The 13127-nt window shown below is 37.4% G+C and overlaps 1 protein-coding gene across 1 annotated transcript in view; it reads right to left on the bottom strand.

Moving 5' to 3' along the window:
* RNF212B (ring finger protein 212B) overlaps nucleotides 1-13127 on the bottom strand; it is a gene marked incomplete at both ends in the record, with an annotated part of 81037 nt that overhangs the window by 63495 nt on the left and 4415 nt on the right. The window contains 3 exons of the mRNA XM_089677865.1: nucleotides 2614-2674; nucleotides 4839-4954; nucleotides 8023-8097. Coding sequence (XP_089533991.1) covers nucleotides 2614-2674; nucleotides 4839-4954; nucleotides 8023-8097 — 252 coding nt within the window. The remainder of the gene's footprint in view (nucleotides 1-2613; nucleotides 2675-4838; nucleotides 4955-8022; nucleotides 8098-13127) is intronic.

Raw genomic sequence — 13127 nt, 5'->3', positions numbered from 1 at the left:
AGAAAGGCTTAAAAGTAGAAAACTACAGCCACTACATAAGTATTGGTAAACTGCAATACATTACATTTTTGTTTTTAAGTTGAATACTGCTTTAGGTCTGTGCAGCATCAGGTCTGCCATGTATGAATCACTTTATTGAAACTGTAAGAACAGTGTTCTACTATCAGTACCAGATCTAAAAATTGGCTTTAGGGCAGATGTGCTGTATGTTTGACACTTTACTGTGTGCTTTTAGCTGGAGTATTAAAAAATGTGCACTTATTTTTCATTAATTTAAAAAAGTAAATATTTGAAATAATTTACTGTTTTGGTGTACGTTTTATCCAGAATTGTATAGATATATATTGCTAATATTTGTTTAACAATAAAGAATATTGTCAGCCTCATGGATATATGCAATATATTCCCACCAAACAGCAGTAGTCATAATAAAATTGTCACCATCACCAATATTTCCAACTGTGAAATGGTAACAGGCAAGGCTGTCCACTCTCTCCCCTATATAGTTCTGTCACTAGAACTATTATAATTTCATATCAGAACCAATATCAAGGGCCTATCAGGAGACATACCCTAACACACTGTGATAGGAAATGCCAATGACCTAATTTTTTTTTCATAACGCAACCAAAAATTTCCTTACCTAACTAATTGCAAAACTCAAAGTATATAGCAGATTATCAGAATTTAAAATAAACTTTCAAAATCCGAGGCACTAAACCCAAACAACCCCTTTTTCTGAATATCTAATATTACAAGTTTGTACTTAAATGGGACTTTTCATGCATCATATATCTTTGAATTTACTTGACAACAGCAATAGGTAAGATCAGCTTTCCCCTATTCTTAATAACACTCAAATGAACACCAATGCCTTCTTCTAGTTGCCGAGAAATCCTGTAAAGGAAGGTTATTCCTGTGCCTACTCTATCTTCTGCAGACATTACCTATTCCAGTACCAATACACTTATTAAATCAGTTCATTATGCATTCAGACAACTTCTATGGGCATACAAACTAACAGAATAAAAGTAGTATTCTGCACAACTACTACAACAGAGGCTACCCTAAAAAGTTCACCAGTCTGGGCGAGGTAGCTTGACAACGCTTCTTCACCAATGAACGTCTAACTAAATCTGTGGTCAGCTACTGAGACAATAAAGAGACTTCTGATTCCTCCTACTACTTGCTCCTATTGTGGACTGGACCAAGAATGGGCAATCTTTCTTACATCTGTAATTATCCGTTTCATAACACGAACTACACACTTTATTGCATTTTATTACATTTTGCACACTGCGTTTCATTCAAGTAATGTTCAAAAGCGTTTGAGGGCATTGGAGTTCCTGATTCTCTTTCATACCATAAAGCAGTTCACATCTCTAGAATCGTCAACCAGTGAACACATGACCCAACAAAGAGATGTATTCAGCTGGAGTAGACATGAGAATAATCCACGCCGATTCCTTCCCTGACTAATGCAGGATCCACTTTCACAGGTCAGAAATCATCCAGTGGTTAGTAACACCTTTGGTAGTGTTTGGGAATAGTTTTGGACATGGTTTGGGTAATTTCAGATAAAAGATACCCTTAAGGGAATATTATTTGTAATGATGCCAATAATAGGGAACCCCAGATTCTAACCAGACCATCTTTAGAATCTTTCTCAATACAAATCAATTTTAGTTAACATTTCCTATTACTAACATGATATAAATTAATCTATGATATGTATTGTATGTGATAGACACCCTATTAAGTTAAAGCTGTATTAAACCCAAAACAAACTTTTATTATATTTCAGCTTACCAACACTTCGATGTGATGGCTGCATTAGTTTTCTTTATTAGGCTTTCTTTTCTTTTTTCACCTGGTGATCTGGCCAGTAAGTCTGTTGTTTTTCAAAAGAACAAGCTATCCTGCAAAATGTATCAGTTACAGAGATGAGACAAACCATGTAGCTGTTAGAGGCTTGAGACCAACTATTTAACTCTTGACAGGGGTGCTTACTGTCACTAGCTTTTATTTATTTATGTAAAACCTTTATCCCATAAGGAAAAAAAATTGTTTGCTGTAACTGCTTATAAAGTGTTACCTGGAGTTTGGCTTCAATTTATAAGTGTATCTAAATCTACCAGTACATCTAACACTCCCGTCCCTCTAGATTGACAATTGCTATTGTGCTCCTTCATCCAGAGTGGGGCATTCTAATATAGGAAATGTTTTACTGGACATATCACCAGGTGAAAATAGCCTACAACAAGAATACTAATGCAGCCACCACATCCAATGATTGGTAAGCGGCATTATATTACATCCCAAAACAGTAGATAGTACAACTCATTCATCTGAATTTGATTGCTCATTTGTGGTCCATGTATTGTTAGGCTTGCCATTGTCTACATTTTGAGTAGAACACATACAACACAGCAGAAGGAATGGGCATGAAAAGGATTAAAGGGATTTTTAAGAAACTACCTGGGCAGGACATGCTATTTGCTGTAACTAGCATATGTCCTACAGTTCTCTTTTAATGGAATACCAAATCTTCAGAAATACAAAGAAGAAAACAGAAAAAAAATTGAAACAAACGAGAAGTCACTTAATTCTTACCTTCAAGTGAGTAACCAAAGATTTAAGCTCCACATTTTCCCTCTTAATTGCTTTTAGTTCACTATGAAAGGAAGCAGTTATCAGTCATAATATAAACTATCAATATACTCAAAAAAATTTCAGAAATATGCAACACAATAAAAGCCAATAAACAAATATTCTGCTAAGACATAAACTTAAAAAACGCATATACTGCATGCATATTTCACTATGTTTTATCCCTCAAAAAACAATGCAGGTACAGAACAATACCAATTCATTTTGCCAGAAATCTATTTCCCACCCCATAGATTGATTCTATCTCAGAAAAAAACATTGCAGCTGCTTTGACTCCAAAGATCCTGCCACCCATTGGGGTTGATTTACTAAAGGTAAATAGGCTGTGCATTACAAGTGCAGTTGTTTTATATCAGTGGGTAAGCTGAAATGGGACGAAGCTCTGCTGATTTCTTTCAGACAATCATGTGCTTTATATTGTAAAGCACTGAGCAAACTGTTGGCGCTATATAAATCCTGTATAATAATAATAAGCAAAAATGCAGGTTTTTTTGTTTTTTTTTTTAATTTTTTGCCTTGCGTGTTCCCCTTAGATCTAGCACAACTGAACTTTCAGTGCACTTGCAGTGCACAGCCTATTTACCTGTAGTAAATCAACTCCAAAATGTTTAGGAAAAAGGCTCTTGGAATATGTAGCTCTGGGGGAGTATCTACATCAATAGGCACAGAGTTCCCAGCTTCTGCACCTGCAAAGCTTTTACCAGTATAGTGATGATGTCAGAGAGAGTAATAAAAGTGGTTTCTCGATATAAGAAAAAATGCTGGGACATGCTCTGGAGGGACAGTGGGAGGTCTAGCGTTAAATCTGGGTTATACCCTTTAACCGCTTTAGCGTCACCAATACTGCTACAGGGCGGAAGCTGTGTTTAAAATAACGTATATATACATGATTTTGCATTTCTGGGTAGGGGGCACGCGCCCTACCCGTGCCTCCATTTGCGGCCGGTGATTACTCACTGGCGCCCGGTGATTGCTGAGCATCTCCGAGGGGGGGAGGGGGGGTAGAACTGTTTGCCAACAAACTGTTCTCTCCCCTGTCTACTGCTGCACACTGCTTTGCATGGCTGTGCATAGTGTGCTTACAGTGAAGCTCTAACACAGCGCACTTAGTAAAATGGTACATAGCTAACCCTTTGATCGCCCCACATGTTAACCCCTTCCTGCCCAGTGCCATTAGTACAGTGTCAGTGCTTTTTATTAGCACTGATCACTGGGGATGTCAGTGAGACCATGTCAATTAACCCCAGTGTCAGAATGTCCGCCGCAGCCCTGCTATAAGTCACTGATTGCCGCCATTACTAGTAAAAGTTAAAATAAATACATTTTAAAACTCCCATTATATATATACAGCCATTTGTAAAAGCTATACCTTTTAAAAGCTATTCACGAAAACCAATTAATTTACACGTATTGGGATTTTTTTTTAGAAAAGACATGTAGTAGAATACATTTTGGCCTAAATTTATGACCAAATTAGATTTTTACATTTTTTTTACTGGACATGTTTAATAGCAAAAAGTCAAAAGTATTGTTTTTTTTTTCAAAATTGTCAGTCATTTTTTTCTATAGCGCAAAAAAGAAAAAATGCACAGGTGATCAAATACCACCAAAAGAATTCATATGGATTCATGTATAAAAACGCATTTCAACATGCAGTATATATTTTTTAAACATATTGTTCAGATTCTTTTTAACATATATTTTTACATATATTTGTAAATGCATTCCAAAAATGTAGATTTGTATTTTTAAAGACATTACAGTAAATTTGAAATGTATTTTTAAAAATATTCTTTATATATTTTGTAATAAAAATGCATTTCAACATGCAGTATATATATATATATATATATATATATATATATATATATTGAAATATATTGAATATGGCCAAAATTGTAGCATTTCAAATATATGTCAATACATTTGGGAAGGATATTTTTAAAATATATTTCAAATATATTTTTCTTCCATGTGGGTAAAGCTCTATTCGTTTGGAAAAAAGAAAGTATAGTTCATTTGGGTGCAGCGTTGCATGACCGCGCAATTGTCAGTTAAAGTAACACAGCACCGTAATGCAAAAAATGACCTGGTCAGGAAGGGATTTAAATCCTTAGGAGGGCAAGTGGTTAAAATGTAGCAAAACAAAAAACAAAACAATAAAATACTTTTCCAAGGTGTTGATCTTCAAAAGCGCTTCTTGAAAAGCATTTTGGCTCTTGTTTATATATTGCTTGTAGAAAGCCACATGCAGTTCATGCTGTTGTTTCTGGAAACACCATGCCTATGTAAATTATCAAAGACAAAAATAAATAAGAGACTCCCATGTAAACAAAGCTGTACAAAGCAAAGTTCGATACCACTACATGCCTAAGTATGTATTCCATAGACTGTGAACTTTAAACTTCAAAAAGAACATTATTCTGAGAAAAATAAATAAAATATATCTTTTCTCCCCCGTCGTGTATCAAATCCTCGATACTTTCAGGTATGTTTGTGGGACAATTTACTAGCATATCAAGTCAAAAACCTGAGATGCAGGAGCAAGTTTAGGCTTAAGTTTTGCAGAGAAGTTATTTTGAAGAAGTAAATGTCAGGGTCATCCTAAAGGTTAACTTGAGATTAGGAATCAGCAGGGGTGGACTGACCATTTGGAAACTCGGGCACTGCCTGAGGGCTCGGGGTCAGTAGGGGGCCCCATGATATGCCCCTGGTACCTTTTTCATAGGCTTTTTTGAGTTTGGGCAAGGATACAGGGGCCCCATGATCCCCTATTGCCCAGGGGCCCCATGAGTTGTCAGTCCGCCCCTGGGAATCAGGGTATGCGGGGTAACACTGTTTTAATATTTAAGTAAAAGCTCCATGGTGAGGACTACCAGCCCTATGTTTTCAGCAAGAAAGGATACTGCTAGTAAGAAAACTGTGTGAATTCTTGAACAGTGCAAAATTCCAAAATGTCCAGAGCTACTTGAATCAAATATATCCCACTCATGCAAAACATATGAGTCATGTTTATCCACGTCAGTACCGAACACTTTTACCCCCTTCTTGCCCAGGCCAATTTTCAGCTTTCAGCGATGTCACACTTTGAATGACAATTGCACAGTCATGCAATACTGAACCCATATGAAATTTTTATTATTTTTTCACACAAATAGGACTTTCTTTTGGGGGTATTAAATCACTGCTTTTTTTAAAAAAAAAATTTTGCTAAATAAACGACTGAAAATTTTGAAAAAAAAACAAAACGTTTTATTTAGTTTCCGTTATAACATTTTGCAAATAAATAATTGTTCTCCATAAATTTAGGCCAAAATGTGGTCTGCCACATTTCTTTGGTGAAAATAACCCAAAACAGTGTTTATTATTTAATCTGTAGCAAAGTTAGAGAGTCCACAAACTATGATTTTTATGTCACACTTTTTAATTTTTTTTATATACTGTCACTAGTGCAGTACAGCAGGGCTTGACAAGTTTGCTTTGAATCTAGGAGCAAGCTAAAAAAGTTAGGAGCCAGTCTTTTTTATGCCGCCTGCTCCTAGGGCTGGTGCAAGGAATGTTATCTATGGAGGCGAAGATGCATATTGGCACCGCCCCCCCCCCATCCTCCAGCAACCCCACACCGGTACTGCCAGTCCACCCCCACTACTAAACCACCCTCTACCTCTACCCCTCCCCCAATCCATGGCAACCCACACTGGTACTCCACCACCCCTCCACTCCTGCTACCCCACACTGGTACTGCTGAACCCAGCCACCAGCTCCCCCCCCCATCCCAGGCATCAAGCCACCCAGTGCTTGTACTGCTGGGCTGGGGATTTGTATTTGACTGCACCCAACCCTATCCTAGCACTGTAGGGCAATTGGTGCCAGCTCTCCCAGCCAGCATAGTCTGGAGATGAGATCACTGTCCCTGGGAGAGATGGGGTGGTGTATGGAGAAGATGGGGCTTCTTCACTCACTTTCAGAAGAAGTCTGGAAGTGACGAAACGCGTCGGTGCACGTGACGTCTGCTGTCATACACAAAACCGGAAGTAGCAGCGTGGCCATTTTGAATACTGGAAAACGTGGCTTGAAGCCATGTAGATTGCTGAGGCTGGCCAGAAAGCTATGTTGTACATATTGAACCCCAAATGTAACATATATATTAAATTTTACAATATTCTTTATATATATATTCTGCATGGATCTCTTCTTTACCTTATGAGGAATTTGGAGAATTGAAGGTTGCTTTATATACAGTGGATACAAGCTTGGAAGTGACTGCTGTATACATCCTGCTATGCTTGATATTACTCCATGAGGGTAATTGTATTTAATCTCACTGATTAGAGGTGGTCACGGAGTGTTCACTTCATTGATTTATGGATTGATTTATTTTTCTTCACGTTATGTGGTTATATTGATTAATATTCATATATTTAATTTATATATAATTTTTTTTGTTTATTTGAGTGTACATAATTTTTCACGTTTTTGGAGTGGAGAGCAATAACACAACAGAGAGATAACAGAAAGAAGTTTAAGATGGTAGAATAATTGCAGAAGTCCTGGTTTAAGCAGAATCCAAGTGTCCTGAACAAAAGGGTGCCTTTCCTCCCATAGTTGGTTCCTGATGTTAAAAGGGAGAATCTCTTCATACCTCTCTCTCCAGGCATGACAGCTTTTCTAGTATCCCAGGGGGGGGTGTCTACTGAAGCCAAGAGCCAATCGCCTCATTTGGGGAGGGGGGGTTAGACGAAGACCCAGGCTGTGACCCAAATCCCTCCCAAATTTATACCATGGTCAATAACCTTCCATAGGTGCATGCAGCAGCCTAGCCACTGGCAGGTTAATATGCAGAATGATATTCTGAACGTCCAGACACCAAATATGACACTTCCGGCTAACAAGACATCGCTTTCTACTCTCTGGTAGATGTTGTCTGGGGGTGTAAGGTATCAGGTGACTTGTATTAAACTGACCTATCTGAATATATGCTTTGTTTTATTATACCTTGTTCCTGCTGAGATTTATAAAATTGTATGAAAAAGTGGTTTCAAGTGGGATGTATGTTTTACTGCCACTCTGGAATGCTTTCATGGCCAGTGACTGACTGGTTTATAGCTTTATGACCAGGCCAAGGCTAGGGTCTGACACACATCATGGAACCAGCTAATTGGGTTTACAACCATGAAGCATATCCAGCCGTGCCCGATTCCCTTGTGACCCCAGCATACACACACACCACATGCCATTCAAAAAAAAGGGAGGGGGAAGACTGATTTGGAGTGAGAATGACATTTTCAGAGTATGATCCAAATTATGGTTGTCATTGTCCATATCTGTGCGAACAATTATCACAATACCCACCTGTGAAATATTGTTAAAGTATTTCAGTGCTGTTTCCTTGAGGTTTCTAAAATAAATCTTTTCTTGGGGCTTGAGCTATAAATATAAAAAATGTAAAAGAAATCATAAATTTGAGATGATTTATATGTAACATTGCATATCATACAGTAAAGGTGTTACTAGGATAAAAACAGGTAATAGCTACTGCAAGTTATAAGAATTTTGACTAAGAGAGAGTCAGTGTCTCTTAGGGCACACTTAGCCTTGACTCACATATGTGTGGATTGGATTTGACAGCATGAATTCAGTCCCCTCTGGTGCTACATCGTTCAGCCGTTCAGGTGCAATATAGATGCAAATTGTCAGTGTATGGCAATGGACTGGGTTCAAAATCGTGCCGGACACTTTTTGAAAACTAGCTGCAGCCAGCCCGCATATATGTGAACGGATTCCACTGAAAATGCCACAGGTTTACATTTCATACAAATTGGATGTGGTTCGCATACATGTGAACTAAGGCTTAAGGAAATCTATAGTTACAGAATTCACTTTTTGCAGCTTCTACTCTGCTATTTACTTTCTATTTCTAAGGACTACATAAAAAAGAAGAAATGCAGCTACCTTTTAGCAGACAGATATGAATGCAAGGAGAATGCTGTGTTGGCCAAAAATAGTGCAGGTGTGTTTTTTTGCATTGAGGCTTGTTTATAGAACATTGCCACTTTGCCCATTCAGGGCAAAGTGACAGCACGTGCAGATAACAAACATCCAGGAAAAAATTAGCCCAGGTGGCTCATCTGTTCGTTTGTAGGTTTTATCAGCAACTCACATTGATGACTGTTTGTGCCTCTTGAGCCTTTTGATAAACATATGATTAGGCAGATGACCAGCATGGACCTGTTTTTTAGTATCTGTAGAGAGCTGCATGCAAAGGTTTAAAGCTGGACTCCAGGACTTTTTTTTTACAATGCAGGGTGTTTTATTGTAAAAGGAAAATGAAAAAACATTACAGCAGAAAAACAATACGAACATTTGACATGTTAGGTATAGCACAACACAGATGAACATTAAGTTGCACAACATCCAATGTAGGACAAAAGGAAAGAAGAAGGAAAACAAACTTCATGCAGTAATCATGACAAATTAGTCCAATAGTACCTCATCAAAGGCAATGTAAGGGAAAAACAAAGGGGTATAGGGAGCAGGAAACAAACATTCAGAAAAGTAGAGGAAAGGAGGGGAGAGAAGAAAAAGAGAAGGTGGGGGGTGGTTTAGTAGCACTTTAAATAATTTAGCTAGGGCATGTTCTCTGTAGTTATTCTCTCCCTTCTTCATGCTTAGCCTCCATTTTTGTGCTCCACATGTACTGTGTGCAGCTGGAGGTATACATACCATACCACTCGCAGTGCTTAGATTGGAGAACACTGCTAAATTGTCTGCCCAGAGATCAGCTTTAACTGAACAGGCTGAAGCTAAAAGCTGGAAGTTATTATGCACAGCTACTCCAGATTGTGTCTGCTCCAGTTTTGGTAGATTCCCTCCATAGTATATAATACAATTTGCACATTTAGTTGGTTATATTTTAAGAATTCCACATTAATAAAATAATAAAAGCATGCCTTTAGTCACCTTTACCAAAAAAAACTACCTATGCAGGTAAGGGATGTCAGCTGTGCAGCTTTGACTAAAGTTAAAGTGATATTAAAGGTTCTTTTTAAAATGAAAATAAGGTTTTTCTTATCAATGGTCCTCAGCAACATCCTAGAAGTATTCCAGTCAGGCTTTATGAAGTACATTAATGGCCTACACATGGCATCATTCAACTTTGGTCAAAGCTGCACAGCTTGATATAGATGCCCCTTATCGGTATAGGCAGTTTCTTGATAAAGGTAAACTAACCCTTTAAGTTCTTTACTCAAAAAAGAAACAAATTGTTTTGTTTCTCATAAGAAGACTGGGCCACCCTTAACATTTTGTCTGACTTAAGTTCTGTGTGTGTAGCACATTGTAAACGGTTTACAATGGTATGTGTATACCTGCCACCTGCGACTGCAAAGCAGTAGGTTATGGACTCAATTGTCATTGATAAGACTGGCTATTAACCAGATGTGTACTAACATAATGTGTACATGTGGTGGTTAATAAGAGATCAGTGTTCAGAGGGTATCAAATGAGCTTGGAAAGCTTGATGGTTAATCATTGCCCTTAACATATTATATCATAGTGCCTATACTACCTAAGGCCTAAATGAAGTATGCCTTATACAGAGTATAAACAAAAAGGAAACTCTGTTCTTGAATACTGACTAGCAGGTTATTCTTTTACCCATACCTCCCAACTTTTTGAGATGGGAATGAGGGACACCTATTAGCAAAAGTATGTAGTCATAGGACACACCCCTCTCAAGCCCCCTTAAAAGGAGAGTGAAACAAATAAAAATATTAGTTAAACCCACAAGTGCTCTTCTATCACCACTATTCCATTATACTGACTTTATAAAAGTCTTTTTGGGTTTTTTCTATTATTACAAATGCAGAAATTTAGAAATTGGATGACAGGTTTAGGACTGTAAACACTTTTTGAAAGATAAATAATGCATTTTATATACAACTATATAGATCAGAACAAAGTAAGGAACAAATGAGGAAGAACGAGGGACTGAAGGATTTTGCTACAAATCAGGGACAGACCTTCGAAATAATGGACAGTTGGGAGCTATGGCTCCTATTGAGGTAGTTCACACAGATGTGATCCACACACATTGTGTTTTGAGTGCCATTATGAAAAGGGATCTGTGCGAGTTTGATTTGGTACATTCCAGACTCGCAAGTGAGAGCAGAGTGGCATGCAGAGATAAGTGTTCACATAGGATTGCTACTGACAGGAGTTTTTGCATTGAAGTCTACGGGAGGCGTTTTTGCATCGAAAAATAAAAAAAAGTCAATTATTTTGGGTAATAGTGATAAAAGATAATAAAAAAATAAAAGCAAGACAAAAATGAAAATATTTGTCCTGCAGGAAAGCTTTATATTAAATGATTAGGCTCAAATCAGAGTGTGATCATAGGAATAAAAACCTTTATTTTAAGCCATGGGTTTAACTATCAATCTGTAAGGTTTAACCATCAATCAAAATATCTCATCTAAATATAAAAAAGAAAAACTCTTCTTCTGCTATATTAGGTCTGTATACTGAGGCTGCAGGCTGACAGGCTGGTTGGCTGGCTCAAAAAGCTTAAGAAAAATTGTCAATTATTTTTATCAGGATATTTGAAAAACAAACAAACAAATCTTCTATAGTGTGAGATCTGAGCCTGCAGGCTGAATTAAAAAACAGGACATGGCCTCTTTAAGAAAAATCATCAGTTATTTAAAAAAAAAAAAAAAAAAGAATCTCCTGAACTGTGATGTCATTGCCTGCTCCAATATAAGGCAGTTCTGCCAGAGTCCTTTCAGTTGCTATTTGTACCTGGTACAGTGCAGGCGTATTTTTTTCCTCTGCCGAGTTTTGCTTGCAGTTTCATCGGATTGGATTGTTTTTGATACGATTTTGCTGCAGTTTCATTCTTGCGCAGGTTAAAGCGTGTTTCATTATTCTTCATAATGAGACAATTTAAACTTAAGATGGCTGTTTCTCAGAAAAACACCAAAGAGGAACCAACCAACCAAAGTAAAGCCCAGTCTGCAGATACCCCAACCAAGAGAAATATAAAGAAATTCCTCCTGCGCTTATATGGAGTGGTACCAAAGCAGCTGACACTCCAAACTGATACCTTAATAGTGAAAAACTATAAGTTAAAATATAGTGCAGCGCTAAACTAATAATGTCAATAAATCAAAACATGCAAATAAATTATCAACCCAATATTAAAGTGATATAACTCACAACACTCTATACATAAATAACATTTTTTATATAGGGTATTTGTATTATATGAATGGGGGTTTGCTTTAATTATTATTATACGAGGCATTTCATATTCATAGTGTGAATTATTGCACGCATTTGAGGTTTATTTAAGGACCTCAGCTTACACCTTTTGTGAACACTTTTTTGGAGCACTTTTTGCACTTTATTTATGTATAGAGTGTTGTGAGTTATATCACTTTAATATTGGGTTGATAATTTATTTGCACATTTTGATTTATTGACATTATTGATTTAGCGCTGCACTATATTTTAACTTATACCCCAACCAAGAAGACCACCAGAATGAAGAGGGCTCTGGCTTTTCTGCGCAGCTTCTTCAGAGCCATTGCTGGATTTTTAGGTGTCGACTGTAAAGTCAATGACCGGCCCCTGAAGACAGAAGACTGGACTCGTAAATATTGTGAATACTGATAGATGCAAGATAACTGAAAACCTTTCATTGGATCCTTTTTTCCCCATCGATGATGGCTGACATTCCCATATATACACATGTATAGGGATGGCCATGCATGAGACATTCACATTGCAACTCCACCAGCAAAAGTATGATTATCTATAAAATATTGATAACAACATAGGAAAACCAGACATAAATATTTCTACTACATTAGTTTTCTCTCCCTGCCAATGCAACCATATCAGCTGTTGTCAGGATGGTGTATGACCACCTCACAGTGGGCAACCTGTCTCCTGCCTATTCTCAGGGCTGATAAAATTACACACTTTCTGGGCAAAACTACCTGTTAAAAAAGCCTCTGCTTAGCTGGTCTGATGATTCACAAACCCCTGCCACAATGCAGAGCCAGACAGGTGACACCACTACTTCCTGTCGCAATTTCCATTGTGGTGCGCCCATCCGTTTAACTATGAAAGCGCATCATCATATCACTGAAAATACTTATTGCCGACTTCCGGAGTCATTTAATTGTAGTGTATCTGCATAACTGCCAGGCAGACAGCATTTTTATATGAAGGCCAATTATAGTCAACTCTGCATCCCTGTCATGTCGGGTTTATTTATTTTCCCTGGCACTGGAGTTTTGAATTTTTCTCTCTATAATTTTATTTTGTATAAAAGAAAAATATATGTATAAAAGAAAAAAATATAAAAATGTAGATAAAGGTGCTAAATTAAATAATTTTTTATTGCAGATGTATGTAGTATTTACTGCAGACATAGCTCACATGGCAGACCT

This window comes from Staurois parvus, unplaced genomic scaffold (genome assembly GCF_062004578.1).
Source record: "Staurois parvus isolate SC_StPar_1 unplaced genomic scaffold, SC_StPar_1.0 ptg000193l, whole genome shotgun sequence".
NCBI lineage: Eukaryota > Metazoa > Chordata > Amphibia > Anura > Ranidae > Staurois > Staurois parvus.
This window is presented reverse-complemented; position numbering and strand designations above follow the sequence as displayed.